The 19,845-nt window shown below is 31.0% G+C and overlaps 2 protein-coding genes across 9 annotated transcripts in view; one reads left to right on the top strand and one right to left on the bottom strand.

The window, feature by feature from the left end:
• Positions 1–19,845, top strand: part of RUNX2 (RUNX family transcription factor 2) — a 230,296-nt gene that overhangs the window by 16,082 nt on the left and 194,369 nt on the right. The gene's annotated exons all lie outside the window — the stretch shown is intronic.
• Positions 1–19,845, bottom strand: part of SUPT3H (SPT3 homolog, SAGA and STAGA complex component) — a 618,339-nt gene that overhangs the window by 584,147 nt on the left and 14,347 nt on the right. For 6 of the 7 annotated variants that reach the window (XR_005217888.1, XM_037843148.1, XM_037843147.1 and 3 more), the window contains exon 3: positions 3,670–3,789. The exons of the other annotated variant lie outside the window; for it this stretch is intronic. Coding sequence is in view for 5 of the 6 variants with exons in the window: in XM_037843148.1 (XP_037699076.1) it covers positions 3,670–3,789 (120 nt within the window). In the remaining variant the exon portion in view is untranslated. The remainder of the gene's footprint in view (positions 1–3,669; positions 3,790–19,845) is intronic. 7 annotated transcript variants of the gene reach the window in all.

The following is a 19,845-nucleotide window of genomic DNA, read 5'->3' as shown; positions in this document are numbered from 1 at the left end:
CTGCAAATTACCTCCATTCTTTTTGGTATGGTATGACTTTTAAAGAAATAAACTGTAAGTGAGAAGATCTAAAATTTTGTTACAGAGCTATCATGGTATAAGGAGGCAAAACACTTAGCTTTTCTGACCTTCAATTTAATCACGTACCATTACTGAACTATATTAATACTTCCTCTGGCTTTTTCAAATTTTATGTTTCTGCTGTATCTATTCTATCCATGTTTTAAGAAAGCACCATCAGGACAGTGATAAGAGGTAACAAGATGGTGATAAAGGCACAGAACGGGAGAAAGTTCCTACATGTGTTGGAGAAAAATAACATCAACTCCCCATGCCCTAGTTTTCTCATCTGTGAAACAGTGGGAAAACTATCCACCTGCCCTGCCTCACATGGATGTTTTAAATGTAAATGAGATAAAAGATGTCAAAGCACTTATAAAAAAATCAAGTATATCAAATGTAAGTTATTACAATTTAGTACTATTAAAAAACAAAAGTTTAAACTTCTGTTTAATTGTAAAAGAATATGGTTGTCCCTTTAAATGACAATGCAGGATATCCGTTGGTCATTTTTTTTCCAGAGAATAAAACTTTGAAATCTTCTGAAGATCAACTAGTTTCAAAGACTGAACTCTGTGAAATAATATTATATAAAAAAAAAAAATCTAATAATTACTTTATTTCTTGTAGCTCAGTGAGTCTCACCTTTTTATCATGGACCCCATCAGTAAAAAAAAATACATGTAACTACCACCACTGTATATATATTTATTAATAAAACATATATATCTATTGCCATTCTAACATAATTTATCTTATAAATTACTCAGGAAAATAGAAATCTTTAGAGTATAAAAAAGATGTATAAATACAACTCTTAATATTTTCTTCCTGAACTCCACTCTGGAAACCACTGCTGTATATTGGTGATTTCAAACCTTCTTAAGCTGTGGAACTCTCTTATCAAACACCAAATTATAAAATCAAACCCAATCTATAAAAGAGCAAAGGTAGAGCTGCTTTGATTAATGTGGGAACAACAGAAGGGAGGTCTGGAGGCCAATGGTGAAAACCCCATGCTTCTAGTAAGCACAATTTGAAAACAACTAATCTTGAAATCAGAATTTCCGTTGGTCTCTTTTTAAAAAAATTTACTTTTACTTACTAGTGCTATTTCCTCAGTTTCAAGTCAAAGATGTTATAAGATTCAGTTGAACACTCAACATTATATTTATTGTAGAGATAAAGTTGATGTTACTGTTGTCTACACAATAAAGTGTTTTATGGGTTCCATGGGATAAAATTCTCTCTGGCCTCAGTACCAAAAATGATTTAATAAGTAATAAGTGCTATGTGTTATTTCATAGGACTGTGAATCTAGTTTATTTTTAGACAGTATAGTATAAAAATCTTTGGCTCTATCTCAGCAACCAGAGAGGGACTTTATTGCATGTTATCTCTGCAGTTTTACCAGCTGGATTAATTTTGTAGCCCTACTCCTTTTAAGCTTCACCCTGATGTCCTTTGTTTTTCCTATCCTATTCTATTACAAAAAACTATGTTAGACTGTTCAAATCTTTTTGGAATCAGCTAAGATATAAATAATAAAACTCAATACTCAAACTCACAGCTTAATGGTACCATCAGCTTCCCATTCCTCCAGAATAGGAACCTTGAAGTCATCTTTGGTGTGTAATCCACTAATCCCATCAGTCCCCAAAATCTAACAATCTAGTCTTTGCAGTATTACTTAAAATTTGTTTCTTATTCTTCATTCCCACTGCCATTACCTCTCACCTAGACAATAGTTCTTCCCATCACCAATACATTTTACATGCTGTTTATAATCAATCCTTTTTAATCAGTATCAACACACATAATTATCTTTCCGAACACTTCTTGAAGGTATACTATTGACTATGGAAAAGACTAAACTCCTTAGTCCATATTTAAAGCTTGCCACATCCTTTTACCAATCAACAATTTTATCTGTATTTACTACAATCAAATTTATCTCCAGACAAATTGAACTGTTTACCCCATATGCCTCATCCTTGACTCTAGGGCTTTGATCATGCTGTTTCCTTTGTTTCAAGGTCCCACCCTACCCTCACTACCCCTACTCCCATTTCCTACAGTACCAAATAATACTTATCCTTGAAGGCAGAGCTCAAGTGGCATGATTTTCACAAGCTTTCATCCTCCAAACAGAAAATCCTCTTGCCTACTTCTGTATTCCCACAGTAACGTATCTTTAACTATTTTAGAATGTTTATCACCATCTACCACCTGCCATTCTGTCTCACTTTCTACTGTGTAGGAGACTATCGACATAAATATATATATATATATACACACACTTATAAATACATATCTACACACACACACATATATATACACTTATAAATATATATATGTACACATTTGCTGTTCTACTAGACCAGTGACTCTTTTAACTTTACAATCCATTTTTCACAAGAAATGCTGAGAGAAAGCCAAATAAATAAAACATTTTAAAAAGGCCTCTCTGGCTGAAAGTGAGAAGGTAGTCTCGAGCAGCCCCTCAGTCTTCTTCATAAAGCACAGGGCTACAGCAAATGAAAGTACACATTCTAAGAAGACAAAAAGTATATCTACTTTATCTGTCTTCTACATAGAGATTGTATAAAATCAGACATTCCTGGGGTCAAATCCTAGCTCTGCCATTTATAAACTATGTTCTCCATGCAAATCCTTGGTCTTTCTCTGAACCTAAATCTTCATATGTAAAATGGAAATAGTAAAACTTTTCTCATTGTGGTGGTGACAGCAGGAGATAAAACATATAAAACTCATACTGCATAGTATTAACAGCACAGGTACAGAAGAATTCCCATTTCCAATCTACTCCCCTTACTTTTTTCCCACATCATCTTGCCAAATGCTGGCATATAGTAGGCATTCAATAAACATCTCTTGAGTGAATGAATAAGAATAAATGGAGGGATGAATGAATGAACAAACAGATGTCTATAAAAAAAGCAAAAAGATTTAGAAAAGGATTTGATAACATAAAAAAAAGACATGCCCATGAAATACTATACAGGAAAAATAATTTAAAATAACTTTCTATAAATGAAAAAAAGGAAAGATGGTATTTTATATGATTAAAAATTGGAGACAATTTCAATAAAATATCTCACAAATAAGTGTGTTTACTGTCAAAGAAAGAACTTAAGACTAAAGAATTATTTGCACACATCATATTAAGGTGTAAGTGCTAACAATGTGATATCTGACTAATATCTAAACTCAGTTTACATTCAACAGCTTAGAAAAAAAGCTGTAATTTAAGCTACAGTGAACAATAAAAGAACATGTTCTTTTAAAATGAATTTTGTTTCACTGATTTATGTATGACTGTTACAGAACAGTATACTGATTTTTTTTTCAGATGTGTTTCCTTGTTTCTCGAGTTACAAATTTAAAGTTCTGCAACTGTTATTTAAAAGCTTTTGGTGGTAGCTGTTCACAAAAGAAATACCTCAACACAAATCACTATGACACATAATGAACCCAAAGGAATAGGCATATATCATTAAAGGCAAGATGTAAGTTTGATAAAAACAAAATCTGATCTTCAATATTTCTTTAAATTACTTAATAAACATAAAATGCAGCAAGGCTTACAGTTCATAGATTTTAAATCTCTTCCAGCATCCTTGGAGTCTGTCTACAAAAGCAACAGAAACATAATCCTGTGGGATTGTCTTTTCAAATAGAAGGCTGAAATCCAAATGATTTATTTCTCTGTATCCAAAAAAAAAAAAAAATCAAAAATAACTCCCCGTGATATTGAAAATTAGTAAATGCAAAGTAATGGCATAATAAAACTAGTGACTATCAGCACAATAGTCATGAAGTAAAGGTAAGCTGCAAGTCAACTTAAAGTTATTTACAATCCTTAAAAATGATAAAAACAGAACAGAAATGAGATTACAGACATTTCTTATAAAAACTTCATTGTTCTATCAGAACAGCAAGGTTAAAGAACGATTTTCCAAATCTGACTTTCAAAAATGACTGTAACTGAATGCTTTTCATTTGACTTCATGAGAAATATTAAACTTCTTCCTTCCCACTAACTACATGAAGACTAAAGTCAATATACTGTGAAAGATAGTGTAAAAAATGATCAGTATTCCAAAAACAGATTTATATTTCATCCAACTACTATATGTCTATAATAATAAACAGATTTGTATGTAACATACAACTAGAATTTTAGAAAAATAATAAATGCTTAAATACTGAAGGACTGAAAAAAAAATGTCAATATAATGTCGATACGGTTACCTCTGGGTTCCGCCTTTTCATCTTCTAGAGATTACAAAACCTCTCAAATAAACATGCGTTACCTTTACAATCAAAAAAAGTTATTTAAAATTATATAAATATAAATAAATACGTCCTTGTGTGGGTATGTGTATATGTATATATGTGTGAATCCCCCCACCTGGCCTACTTTTATGTATAATGTGTAAGTTTTCACATTGAAAGCAGGGCCTTGATGCAAAATGAGAAAAAAATTAAATAGAAGGGTAACATGTTATCTAATAATTAAGAAAATATTCTCAAATCTTCATAATATAACACAATAGTTAAAAGCATGGCTCTGGAGTAAGAAAAAGCAAACGAAATTCCAGCTCTACCACTTAATGGCTGGTTGACTTTGGAAAAGTTATTTAATTTCTCTAATCCTCAGTTTCTTTACCCAAAACTGGGTATGATATCATCCAACTATCAGGGCTTTTAAATGAAATAGTATATGATGTTAGAGTACTGTGCCTATTCAGTGATGGTGGTAATATTTCCTCTTCACACAACTCCTTGTGTAGCTGAAACTCTTACCTTCAGGTTTCAACTTAAATAAACTTCCTTAGAGAGGCTTTCCCTAAATTAAGTTCCTCCATTACACTATTATGTAGTACCCTCTACTTTTTCCTTCATAGTCCTTTGTCGCAATTTATAATTATTTATTTGTGTAAATACAAAGTATAAACAGTGCATTGCATACCATACATACTCAGTAAATTATTAATGAATGAATTTAAGAACAGAAAGAGGTTTATATCTTTCCATTGGTAACATAAAATTTTGCCTCTATTTAACCAGTGGGCTCCTGATTATAAATGTTATTACCTATAATATGCAAGGGGCATCCAAATTTGAATTTAGTATTTCCAGGAACAACTACACTTAGGGAAAATCACAAGTATTTGAGTCTACTTTATGTTTAAAATCACAAAGATGGGCTCACAGTAATTCTCTACATTTAGTCCCTCAATCTTCCATTAAACACCCTACTAAAATAAGGATTAAGAAAAATCGTTAAGTTTTTTCCTTGGCTTTTAGTTTACCTGCTGAGTTTTCTTTAAATCACTATCTGCTACAACTCTGATTAATTTACATCAGTTGTTAATTGATAAAGCAGGGGACACTGCTAGATAACATTGGAGCACTGGTTCTTAAAGTGTAGTCCCTGGACCAGCAGCATCAGCTTCACCTGGGAATTTATTAGATATGCAAATTCTTAAGGCTCTCCCCAAACTGACTGAATCAGAAAGACTGGGAGTAAGGCCTAGCAGTCTGTGGTGTAACACGGCCATTAGTTGATTCTAACACACACTAAAGTTTGAGAACCACTGCACTAGTGATTTACATTTTTAAGTCATAGGCTGTTTCAATGATTTTCATCAATTTAATTTGCCAGTCTTTTAATTTCTTCATTAAAATACTAATATTTCAGCATAACCTCTAAAGTACTCTAAGTCTGACAAACAGGCTGTCAGCAATATAAAAAAGGCAACCAGAAAATGATTGCTTAAATTACTCCATGCACACATGTTGCTTAACTAATTCATGTTATCACTGTTCTCTTTTATTGGAAATTAATTCCTACATCTCCTTCTAGATAAAAAAAAGTCTTTGCTTCAGAAACACTAATTTCAAATAAAACTGGAAGGTGATTCAAAATGAAAATTACTTTTTCAAACCTTTTTCAAAAGGTTTTATAAGTCTGGGGGGGGGGGGATCTAAGCCTAAACAGTAATTAAAAGAAATATTACCACCAAGTGTAAAGATACATATAATTAAGTCAAAGATTTCTAGTGCACAAGACCATAAACTACCAAAATATAGTTTACTACAACAAAAGTAAATTTTTCCTGAGAAATAAGTAACAATAGTATTTCTAATAGAATTAGAATGTAAACTCATGAGATTAGGTATTTTTTTGTTTGCTTTATTCATTGCTGTATCCTACAGCCTTGAATGAATGAGTGAAAAGCACTGGCATACAATAATCCTCTACATCAAATGTGGTCTGCCATCAGGTGCTAATCTAGGAACTGTTTGTTACAAACCCACAATGAGATAAGGAGTTTGCACCAGAATGTAAAACAATTGCATCACTATGCACACCATTTACTTCAGCTTTTATCATAGCAAAACTTTTTCAACGAAGGAAGCAGGGAATTCTGACTCAAGCTACTTATCTCCCAGAAGACCAAAAACAACTGGCTACCCTGAGCAGAACTGCTTTAGACTAAATGTTAGGAGTTGAAATGAGAAAAAAAAAAAGAAAAAAAACTAACTTCCTACCAAAGAAAAATTAGCCAAAAAAAAAATGTCTGGCTGCTGAAATGTGATAATTTGGTCACTGTGTCTTTTAAAGGAAGCTTGAGAAACCTAAGAGCAACAAACATTTTCAAGAATAAGCTCTTTTATCAGCTAAAAGCTAGGTCCTAATCAAGAAATTTAGACATCTCAGTAGTGTCTAAACGAATGAAGACTACATTTTCAAAGCGATTTATAATATTAATAATTAAGGTACACAAAGTTATGCTCTGAATTAATGAAAACACTTCAAGTATATATCATACTCACCACGTTAAAGTGAGTCCAATATTGTAGCAACATCTCAAATATAAAAGTAAAACAAAGAATTTAATAAATGCCAGCAGTTAAAAAACAAAAGTGGGGGAACTAACTTTTACAGCAGAGAGAAACTGGGAAAAGACACAGGGCTGATATTTAGAAGACCAAGTATATAGTATGTAATCTCTAATCAGTCACATCCTAGGGCAATTCACCTCATCTTTCTGCTCTTCAGTTTTGTCATGAATGAATAAAAAGGTTGGCCTAAAGAATGTTTAAAGACTACCCAATCAGATTCCTTTGTTCCTGAAAGAAGGTAGGTAAGTAAGTAGTCCTTTAAGAATATGCAGAGGTTCAAGTCTACCTGAAATTCTATAAAGTTAAACTAATATAAAAGGCATAGACAATTTATATAGAAGTCTGCACCAAACACCTGCTATCTCATATGTAATTGTTTTACATACATAATCTAATGCACTCCCCATAAAAAACTTGACAGACGGATATTGTTATTCAAACTTTATAAATAATAAAGGTCTTACAGCAATATCAAAAAACAGAACTAATGGGATTCATTCATATTTCCATGACTCCATCAGACCATTCTTCCTTCCACAACCAGACATTGCATATATATCACAATTCTCTAAGGAAGCAGGGGACAGGTTTCAAGTAAATCAAAGATACTCTAAATATAGAACTTTACACTTAAAAATGTTTTTCATCCAGCTAAGATGAAGAAGAAACCAAAGATAAAAGAATAATGGGATTGGTAAAATTTTAGTTATAAAATTAGCAATAAAGAAGAAAAATAAACTGAATCATGATGTAAATATGCTTAAGAAATCAAGGGAAGGCCAAAATAAAGCAGTAATTCACATTTCTAATATGGATAAAGAGTATGAAGACAGATTACCCATGCTGCTATTTCCTACCTCTTCTATTTTGAAGACTTTCAACCTCTTCTCAACTTCAGCAACTTCATGGAGGTTATCCTCCTAAATGATACTATCCCACTGTGAACAGAATTTCCTATTCATTCTATTAAATTCAACCCCTCCAACATCTCAGACTTCAATATCTTTTTGCCACATCTGCCCTTCAAATCCCTAAATCAATCCAGTAATCTCTGGATTGTAGCCCTATGCCCCCAAAGCTTAGCACTCCTACAGAAAATTATACAGCTTTGCTGTTAGTGCCTTTAAACTGACTAACCCCAGCTAAGTCCTTGACATCACTAGGCAATACCAAGCATATTCCTAGTTGGTTTTCTCTCCTTCATTCCACAGTTGCCATTACAAACCTTCACCACTCACCTCAAGCTTCACTACTTCCCATCCCAAGCTTCCCTACCCCCAGCCAGTGGTCACGTACTTCAAAATGGTATAAATGATAATTAGGCATAGTTGAAAATAAGCACTATTTCAGATATTTTTAAAATTGGTTTAAAAAAAAAAGTTTTGCATACTGAACTAATCCAGTACACCTAACTGAAATCCATGTTTCAGTGCAAGAACAGATTCAGCCCTAAACAAAGGATTTACAAATAAATTTTAACCTGCTACTTGACAATTTCAGCTACTGAAAATACAGCCAAAAATCAGAACCAAAATATAAGCAAACTAAACTCTCAAAACTGATATCAAGTGTATGAAATCAAGTGATTTTCTAAAAAAAGAAAGTAGATCTGGCTTTTCTAGCTTATGTACTCATAATTTAGATACTAATCTAATAAATTTGATTACTAGTTTATAGTAGACTGGAAGCAGCATTTAAAAAGGGGGCATAATGACAGCAATAGAATAAGCAGCTGCCAAGGGGGGAAGAAAACATAAAAACTACACAAATAAATATAAAAACTCAAAACAGCATAGCAAAGGAGGACCACTTACAGGAGCAAACTATACTTTATGCCTCAAGTGTCCCTAAGAGCATCACTAGAGTACAAGCAGAGTGCAACACTTGATATTTACAGTAAAACTTTAGTTTACAAAAAAAAGATTAAATTGTGCCTGGTATTCTATTTATAAGAAGTCATAAATGTGCATAACCTACTGTAGAAATATTTTCATTTAAATGACTAGAATAATACTAGTCTGATCACTTAAAAAGATAAGCTTCATTTATTTATAAAATAAATATATTAGATATATTTATTATCTATGTATTATATCACATATATACCCATGTCTATAATTCCATTAGTCAGAATACAATTTTACAATTTTATATATCTATAAAAAAATTAAACTGGTCTTTTGTTTCAGGCTATGTACAATCTTTCAAAAATAAGAGAATAAATGAATGATTTAAAATTGAGGGGATAGTTTCGCTGATTTTTACATACTGCAAGCATAGCACAATTCTACATTCAAGCAAAAAAAACAAATATTAAAGAAAATGGAGAAGTTCTTCAGAGCCTCTAAGCGTACACTAGCACTAGTTAACCAACCCACTTATTAGTCAGTTATTTTTGCTGTTTCTATTCATTATTGTTTTGAATACATTCTAAATGTAAAACAATTTCATTAATCAACTTTAAAAGTAAGATAATTGCACAGACCAATGCCCGAAATCTGAGTATACAACAAAAAGCATAAAAGGGAAAGAAAATTGAAACTACTTAAAATTTGCACTTAGAATTTATACTGGAACTTGATAAAATGATTTCTAGAAACTCATCGGGTCTAGAAGAATAAAAATAGGAAGGCAATCAAGAGATGTTTTAAAAAGAAGAGTTAGGATGGACTTGAACTATAATACCAAATATTAAAACATATTAAAAAACAACAATAACTAAAATGATGCACTACTGGCCAAGGAATAGACAATTCAATGAATTAAAACAGAAAACTCAAAAATAATTTATTATCTGATAAAGGTAGCATTTCAGTTCTTAGAGGAAAGGAAGGTTTATTTAATTTGTGCCAGTGAGACTGCTGGTAAACCAATTCGAAATAATTTTATTTTAACTTAAAACTCTCCCTCACACCATACAACAAAATAATGTATTAAATATTTAACTGTGAAAATTAAAAGTCTGAAATAGAAGAAAGTACAGAACAATATACATAGTAATTAAGGAATAGGAGTTCCTGTGTAAGCTGGAAGTGATAAACAAAAAGACTGATTTAAGTATATAAAAATGAAAATTCCCATATTAAAAATATAACTAAACAAAACTTAAGAAAACCAAAAAATGGAGGGCTGGGGAGGACTGCCAAATATGATCAACAGAGTCAATACTTTTAATATATTAAAAGCCTTTAATAAACCATAGGAATAAAACAAGATCTCAGTAAAAATGCACTAAGAACATGAATAGATATTCACAAAAGAAAAAATACATATGACCAAAATATTTTCAAGCTCAGTAGTCAAAGAAAAGCTAAAACAACACAGTATTTCTACTGCTAAATTGTCAAAGAGAGAAACATAGAGGGAGATATAACTGTCATAAATATTGATGGAAATGTATATCACATCAACTTTCCTAAAGGCAAAATGATAGAATTAGTATCAAAAAAGTCTTCAGACTCCAAAATTCCTTATCTGAGACTTTTATATAAAGTAATAGGTATCAAGACTTCATTAAAGCATTTAGTGAAAAACTGAAAATAACTTAATGGCTCAAAACATGAGATTAATAACATGACAGATAGCCATATAATAAAACAATAAGGTCTAACGACATGGAAAGATGTTCACAATATATTATATAAACACCTACACACACCCTGAAGTGTATATGACTGTCTTGGTAGAGGACTACAGACAGTTTCTATTTTCTTCTTTTTGCTTATCTGTGTGAGGATCTTTTTACTTCTATGACTGAAGTAAGCCCTTTAGAAGTTGTCTCAGTTTCCCTGAATAAAAGGCTTCCTTGTGTTAAGTGAGGCCTCCTAAGTTAAACAGTAATTCAACCACCAAACATCAGAAAGACTAAATTTAAACACACACACACACACACACACACACACAGACATAGACACATACCCCCCATGAGTCGTTATGGAGAAATAATTTATTTTTAAAAATATAATTTTTCTTTAAAAAAGCAACATGCAAAGAATGTATATAGCATGGCACTTTGTGAATAAAGAGGAAAAATTAAGAACATATTCATACTAGCTTATACATGGATAAAAATCTTCTGGAAGAATGCACAAGAAAGAACAAAAGTTGTTACTCAAAGGGGAGAAACCAGGCAACAGGTAGAAGGATTTTTTTACTGTATACCTATTTTTAAATATGCAAATGTATTACCTATTAAAAACTAAATTAAAAACAATTCTTGCATGCCAAAAAATACAGACATATTGCTTTACTCAATGTTGGCAAGGCATACATATACTCTCAAAGGGATTCTAACTTATTAAAGCTTTAATGGAAGGTCATCAAAAGCCTTAAAAATTAAGCATGCCCTCTGCAGTCTTGGGAATCATTCCTAATGAAATGTCCATTCACATGTTTAAAGATCTATATATAAAGGAAGTCCATTACAATGCTACCTAAGCACCGAAAAATTATAAACAACCTAATGTATTTTAACAAGATTGCTTGAAGACACCATAACAGAATGTCAGCTATTGCAGCTTTAAAGATAATGCTGTAGAAGTATTTACCAAAGTGGAAAAGGCTCATAATAATATATATTAGGTTAAAAAAAAAAAAAAAAAAAACCAACATACACAATGCTAATTATATTATGGACTTTTGGTATATTTAAATTTTTATATGCAGTGAAAAGGATCCAGAAAGATAAATACCAAAGCACTAATGACTTAACTTAGTGAGTTTAGGTGTTATTTATGATTTTTCTATATTTTCTGATTTTTTTCTTTTCGTAAAATAACAAACTGCTTCTATAATAAGGAAATATTAAAAGGCATTTAATTTTGAATAAAATTGTGATATAATAAATCCCCTACCCATGAAATTTCCAAGTTTTGGGGGGGAGGCCATTTGTTTTTTTTCATCCTTAACATATAAAATCCACCAATACAGAAGTGCACCACGATCTTCCCACTCCATATCATGCTACCTTAATCATTCATTTACACGTGGCATTATTGTTTTCTACATCAATTTGCCCTTTAAAATATTTATATTTTGTTACAAATTCCAGATAAGTGGAGTTTTACTGAATAAACAAACATTTTCTCTGTTCATATCCTTCGAAAGAATTAGAGGTGTATAAAGGACACTGTTAAGCTCAAATTCTAGATTGAAAGAGGCAGAATAAAAAATACTATCAGTGTTTAACTTAGAAATGGGTTGTACTTCCAAGACTGGTTATTTAGAAAGTAATTCCAGGCAGAAAGGATGCTGCAATTATTTAATAAATAAATATTAATGATTTCCAGGCCAGCCCACAAAATTTAACTCATAATATGGCAGAGAAATATTATCAATATACTGCCATCCTTACTGAACATACATTATCAATCAGCGTAACACAGGAATATGGAGAAAGCCACAAAAAAAAACTATCAACACTTTCCCAGAAAAGGCAAAATCTGATCATAATCTAGTTGTTTTAAGACAGAAAACTATGAAAAGTAAAGGAGGAAGAAAGCAATCAAAGATAACAGACTAAGGATTAGTTGTTACTATTCTTCACGAGAAAAGTGGTTTGTGAACTCTCTATTTACTCTGTCCTGGGAAAAAAATTTATGCCAGTTAGAAAACATTCTAATAACCATTGCAACTTTTTTTTAAAAAGCTTATGTTGTTTTAACTAAGGTAAGAAAATATCTACGCATAGATGTACAAAAAAAAACATATTTGCAAAAGATAGTATAAATACTCATAGCAATATATATTTTACATGATGTACATTGTGAATGTAATTAACAACACTGAAATACATATCTGAATGTGATTAAAAGGGGAAATGTCAGATTGTATATATAGTAACATAATAAAAATAAAAATAAAAAAAAACATGGAACTCCACTACAGACAGTGAATCCTAAGTTAAACCATTGACTATAGTTAATAGTACAGTTATAAAAATATGCTATCATCAACTGTAACAAATGTTCCACATCAATGCAAGATGTTAATAATGGGATAGTAAATGGGAATCCTGTATTTTATGTATGATTGTTCTGTAGACCCACAACTTCTCTAAAAATGAAAAAAAAAAAGCATATACATATACATATATATGTTAACAGATTATATTAAAATAAATCACAGAATAATTCAGTGCCTACTTCATTGGATAGAATGTAAAACTGCCTGTCATTCTCACATCTAGGGAGAAATAAACTGTGTCTTAGCAAGCTTAAAAAGTGCCACTGGCCTTCAGTACCAATGACTAGTCAAAAACAATAGTATTCCTAACTGTATTAACAATCTACTGTTCTTTTTAAAATTACACCTTTTTAATTTTGGGAGTTTCTTTACATTCTCTATAAATAGAATTTTATTGTAAGAAGACTACACATAATCCTTGATATCAAATTTTAATTTCCTACCAAAATTACTAACCACTTTCTAATACATTTCCAGTATTGAAGAATACATTTCTAGCCAGTACTTTTTTAAAGATTAATTTTGAACTTTGTACTTTTAAAACTAACAAGTTGTCAAAATCACAGTATGATAAAAATAAAAATAACTGGCAAAATGCTACACAACATATTCTTAACTTTACAGCTACCAGAAATTTTGCAAATTTAGCTACACAAAATAAGCACCCAAAACTCACAATAATATTACATATTCAATTATACATGCTAGCATGATAATCAAGTGTAATACAATATATACAGGGGTATAGACAAGAGAATATTCAGGAAAATTAAGTATGAAGATATTATGTATACTCACAAAAGAACATTTCTAAGAAACTGAACAAACTTAAATATTTTTTCATACTTTCTACAAAACAGAACATGAATATAATATTAAAGCTCCAAATACGACCTGCCAAAAAGCCAAAATTTAACATCACCAAACATTTAAGGAACTGTAGGACAATGACAACTAAAAATAGGAAAAAGAAAAAGTGCAAGTCAAGGTCTTTTGTTACAAGTGAAATATAAAACCAATATATATAACAGATAAAATGTATTTTTCCATAAAACTATAAGTGACCCAGAAAAGAAATCTTCTATGTATAATTTATATTTTCTATATTTCTCCTGTGCTCTCCAATATGGTAGCCATGTGCTACCATTAAATTAAATATCATTAATTAAAAATAAATAAAATCTAAAATTCTGCCTCTAAGTCATCTACTTCATTTCATTTGCTCAACAGGTACATGTGATTAGTGGCTATCACACTGGACAGCACAGAAACAGAAAGCTCCATCACTGATAAAGTTCTACTAGACAGCATGCTGCAATGTAGACAAATCATTTTTTCTCTATCATTATGAAATTCTTCCCATAAAATTAGAAACATTTCCCCCTGCATTTGAAATACTTTTTTCAAACTTCCTAATTAATACGTTAGGCATTAAAACACAGTAACAGTTAACAGAATCATACCTAACATGGAGCAAGGAACAATACTATGAGCTTTAGACATCTCATTTAATCTTTATATTAACATTGTGAGTGAGATACAAGTCTACAACCCCCTATATGAAATATGTATTTCCCATAATTCAGAAGTTTTTAGATTTTAGACATTTATTGCCCTACATAAACCAGAAGCTATGTAACACCCCCAGGAGGATCTACGATAACACAGTGAAATGTATGAATATTCACATTAAGAAAAACTGAAGACTGTAAATAGCAGAATATTAATTAAGGTCAGGTTCTGCCATCAAATTGGTTCAGAACAGGTATTTCTGTTCTTCAGTGTGATAATGTGTAACTACACTGCAATTCTGAATGATGAGCCTGTCAATTTTTACCAATTTTTCCCTATATAACAAAGAATTTTCATCACAGAGTTACTCAAATGACTATCTCCCTGGATTTCAAGAATTCATTTCTAAGAGTAAACAAGATGATTTTCCTTCTGGGGGAAAATCCTATCCTAAAACATCCTAAACAAGTTATTTCCTTTTTATGAAAGAACTGCTAGTGATATTTAAGTACAAATTCAAAATTGTTTTTTGCCATATTTATACAAAATGCCACATTTTTTCACTGTAGGTACTTAATTTAGATGGATTCTAGCAACTTAAACATTTACTTATTTCATTTTTGAAAGAAATAAAAGTACAGGCAACTTTGTTACACAATAATTTTATGTTCTCAATTTGCTTTTATACATATTCTCTTTCAGGAAAGACTATGATCAATTTTGTATTACAAATTTTTCAAATTTTTATATTATATCCCAAACAGTGTATTTCACAAAAAGCACAGGGATACGTTTACCCTTGTATTTAGTGTAATTTTAATACCAGGAATTAAAATCAAATATTATTTAATAGTGATAAAATATAAAAGTAGGACATTTAAATATTCAACAATAATATGGCCAAGTTTATATTCAAAACTATGAAATATCACAAATATGGACATTCAATAAGGATATAATAAGCATATGACTTCTGTGAAAAATTAGACTTCTCTACTGATTTGCCCTTGCTTAAAAAGATTTGATGGTTATGTACAGGAAAGTGAAATAAATGCTATAATAATATGAATATAACACCATACTCTAATATTCTTATAAAAATAAGACCTCATTACTAATACCTATGTAATTAACAGAACAATTATTTAGCTTTTGCACTGTTACTTCATTATAACACAGTAGTCATATATAAACTGGTAAAAGTTCATTTGTAAACTAAATTGTATAAATCAAAATAAATTTTATTGACTGAAATGCAGTTTAGCATAATTGTCAAGAAGACAGACTCTAGATTCAAACTTCATGGCTAAATTCCAGGTTTTGCCACTGATTTTCAGGGTAATTTTTGTTGAGTCTTAAAATCTTGGTGTCTCAATTTCCTCATCTTTAAAAGAGGAATAACAGTATCTACCTCATAGGGTTGTTGCAAGGATTCAATGAAATGGTATACAGAAGTCCTAGACAGAGTGCCCAGCACACACTATGCTCTACATAAGCATTTGCTGTTATTACTGGTATTATTAAAGTATCACTGAAATTACAATATTACAGTATATCTATGTTAGCATAGACAGAATTTTTTTCCTCCAGTTTCCTAAAAAACTTTAATGCACTAAGGAAACTCAACACTTGAAAGAATCCTGTGTCAGTTTAATAACCATCTACTAATAATTCAGATATTTACATACTAGCTCTCTTTAAAGCCAGGTTAAGGTGAGGTTAAAACTTGGAACATATTCTTTCACAACTCATAACATCATAATGCTAAAAAGCCAAATGATACTATTTTACATATACAACAAGCCCTCGTCTCCTATTCTAGTTCAGCAATGGATAAACAGTTGCTGCTATTTGTCCCTTACTGAGAAAATGATTAGTTCAGTTTTAGACATTCTAAACTGAGTTTGAGATGCTCATGAAATACTTAATGACAATGTCCAGGAAACACAAGTCAGATCTAAGGGTAGGGAACTCACCCTCAGGAGAGTTCATCACACCCTGCTTTGTACTACTCTGGAATTTCTCATGTCCCATTTCATGGCAATTATGTGTCTCCACACCATTCTTTCTTGCCACACTATATGCTTGTTGAGGGAATTTAGTCCTGCCATATAATAAGGGCTCAATAAATGTTGATTTTTAAAAGAGCAAAACTTGCAGAACTGTACACTTCAAAAGGTAAATTTTACTGTGTGGAAAGAAAATCCTGAAAAAAAAATGTTGATTTTAAATTGGGATAAAATTTTCATTTGGAAGATTTCTTAAAATATATACCTAACACATAAACAAAATCTTTTTTTTAATCCAATCACATTAAAAGTACTGTGTTCAGACCTATATATCTGAAAAAGAACAACAGAACAAGCCAAGAAATATACAAATGACTAAAATAAAGAAGCAAGCCCAATGAAGACTCCTTAAGAGTGAATTTAAATTAAAATTATTAAGAAGTTTATTGCAACATGGATTGAAAGACATTACTTTTCTTACTTGTAGGTTGTTTGAGTTCAATAACTTGAAAATGAAAAAGGTTCTGGACCCTTCCAGTCCATGTTATTCAAAGAGGATCATACAGCAAATTTGTTCAACAATTTTCGCTATGAAATGGACAGATGTCATCATCCCCAACCCACTTTCAATTGTTTGATGACTACTCCTTTTGTTTAAAGCACTTCTGAAAGGAATGCTTCACTGATATTTACCACCCAAATTTAAAATAGTGTAAGTTCTATCAAAGCTTTAATAGTAGAACAGATGGCTGCCAGTTCTATGTTTAATAGCAGATCATGACAATTTCATTTGTTTGACAACTAGCAGTGACAACCTTTCAGTGAAACTATTCCCTGGAAATGATGCAACAATACTGATAGAGGGCAGGGAGCCAAGAGAAAAATGGCTCATTAGTAGTGAATGGATGGGGAAGACAGTAGCAGTAGAGGACTGAAAAACAGCAATATAGACAGACTTAGAAGAATGTAAAAAACCAGCAGTAAAGCAGAATTCACAGAATAAAATTCCTGCAACACAAAATAACAGAAGCTTAATTATGCACTTCTTCCTTATGTGAAATAAGCACACAAGCAAGGATCAAATATATACTGGATTCTAATTCTATACAATCAAAACTCTGCAAATCTTATACCAAGAAAAAATATTGATAAATTAAAAAGGATTCTCTCAATTCTGGTCCTAGTTCCCTATTCTAAGAAGCAATTAATTCATAAGGGGAAAAAATAACTGCAATCTTTAAATGATGAATGTAACTATTAGGACTGGCCTCTCTATGAGGTCTGAAATGGAAGTAAAATGTACATTTCTTCCAGAGCTGTAGCCAACAATAACTTCTGCTTTCTGGATCCAGCTTAAGCACATTAGTTAGGAAGATACTTGCAAAAATATTTAACAAGAAAGTGCTGAATTTAGGTTTTTTTTTTAATTTTTTCTGTTTTCTTACATGGTGTGCAGTCTATCATATTCACCAAGTAGAGCCTCTCCTAAGTATAACAGACAAAAGGAAATACTACTCTACAGATTTCTTTTTATAGAGAGCTGTTTCTATATATCAGGAGTCATCAAACATTTTCTGTAAACGGCCCAATAGTAAATATTTTCCACTTTGCAAGCCATATGATCTCTGTCACACTCAACTTTGACATGCAGCATGAAAGCAGCCACAGACAATAGGTAAATGAATGAGCATTATTTGTTCCAATAAAACTTTATTTACAAAAGCAAGCACAGAGCCCATGGGCCCAGGGCCATAGTTTGCTGAAAGCTCACTATAGATCATGTTTTTCACCTATTAACAAATATATTGTTTAAATATCAAAAAATTTGAATTAAAGTATCTGGAATCTGCTTTAAAACACTTCATAAAAAAGAAAAGTGGAGAACAGGGAGAAAGGTTAGACAATATTGGCAAAATATGATTATTGTTAAAGCTTGATGATGGATATGTGGGGTTCACTGTACTATTCTTACAATTTTGTAAATTTGAAATTTTCCAAAGTAAAAGTTCAAAAAAAAAAAAAAAAAAGGTAGATCAGAGAATGAGCTTTACAGGAAAATGAATTTCTTCACATTGCTATAAACCTTCCAGAACATGCTTTAAAAAGACATAATTAACACAACACATAAAATATTCTTAATGTAATGTCACTAACGTATCCATAAAGAAAAAACTTAAACTAGTCTACAAATGTGTATAAGTATAAACCTTAAAAATTTTCCACAATTTAAAACAAGGCCCACTTCATACAGTTCCCAAATGAATGAGTTTAATTTATTCCCATCTTATCTAACAAAAGGAGTTACCAATTTCTTTTATTTTAAAAAACAATTATTTTATTTTTTATTAGAGAAGTTGTAGGTTTACAGAAAAATCATGCATAAAGTACAGTAAGATACAATTATTTTTATAAGAAATACATTATTTATATTAACATGTAATGAGTTTATGCTTTTTCAAATGAACTAATAAAGAATTTTAACTCTGTTTTAATTTCTGAACCATATTAGTAGACATAACTCACAAATGCTCTTTAAAGTCCTCAATAATTACGAGTGTAAAGGGATCCTGAGACCAAAAATTTTGAGAAACTATGACACCAATGTTTTCACTGTTGTTTAAAGTATATTAGGTATATGCTCAAATTCATTTTATCTTTAAAAAATAATCATCACATAATGGAATTAATCTACTATGAAGGCATTTAATACAAGAGACACTTAAGGCTCGACAGGAAAGGTTCTCTTTAAACTGCCTAGTAAGTCATGAATAAATATATCTATGTGAAAAGAAGGGCCCTGAAGTGTTGGCTCCCCTTCTGCAGATAATTGTCTCTTGAACCAACAAAAAAAACTAATAAGAACTAGCAAATATCATTTCTAATAAATATGCTACCTTCCAATAAATCAAGATATTCAGTCTTAAGTCAATGTAAGAAGACACAAATCAGGTTTAGCAGACACTTAGGAAAGAAACCTTAATAACTGAACATGGAATTTCTCAAAGATTAAGGAAATAGGTCTTTAAATGTTCTAAGTTTTTTACCAACGTTCTAAAATACAGTGATTTCAAGTTTTACCAAACCTAAAAACTAATTTAAATGAGGCTCATATAATTACGACTTTGAAAAAAACTAAGAACTTCTCTGTAAAAACAGTTCAATTATTCAGGAAGATAATCAATCTCAATTTTCTAACTTTAAAACTAAAACAGTAATAAATTATACACAACACAGATTTTGGCATTTTTTACCAATTTGCCTCTTCTATTTAAAATGTTATAAGAAATTATTTCATTTTGAAATGATTATTTCCAAATTAAGTTTTACAGATTTTATTTCTATAGTCTTTTTTCAATAACAATAA

This window comes from Choloepus didactylus, chromosome 7 (genome assembly GCF_015220235.1).
Source record: "Choloepus didactylus isolate mChoDid1 chromosome 7, mChoDid1.pri, whole genome shotgun sequence".
Taxonomy (NCBI): domain Eukaryota; kingdom Metazoa; phylum Chordata; class Mammalia; order Pilosa; family Megalonychidae; genus Choloepus; species Choloepus didactylus.
Note: the sequence above shows the minus strand (reverse complement) of the source record. Positions and strands in the feature narration are given on the sequence as shown.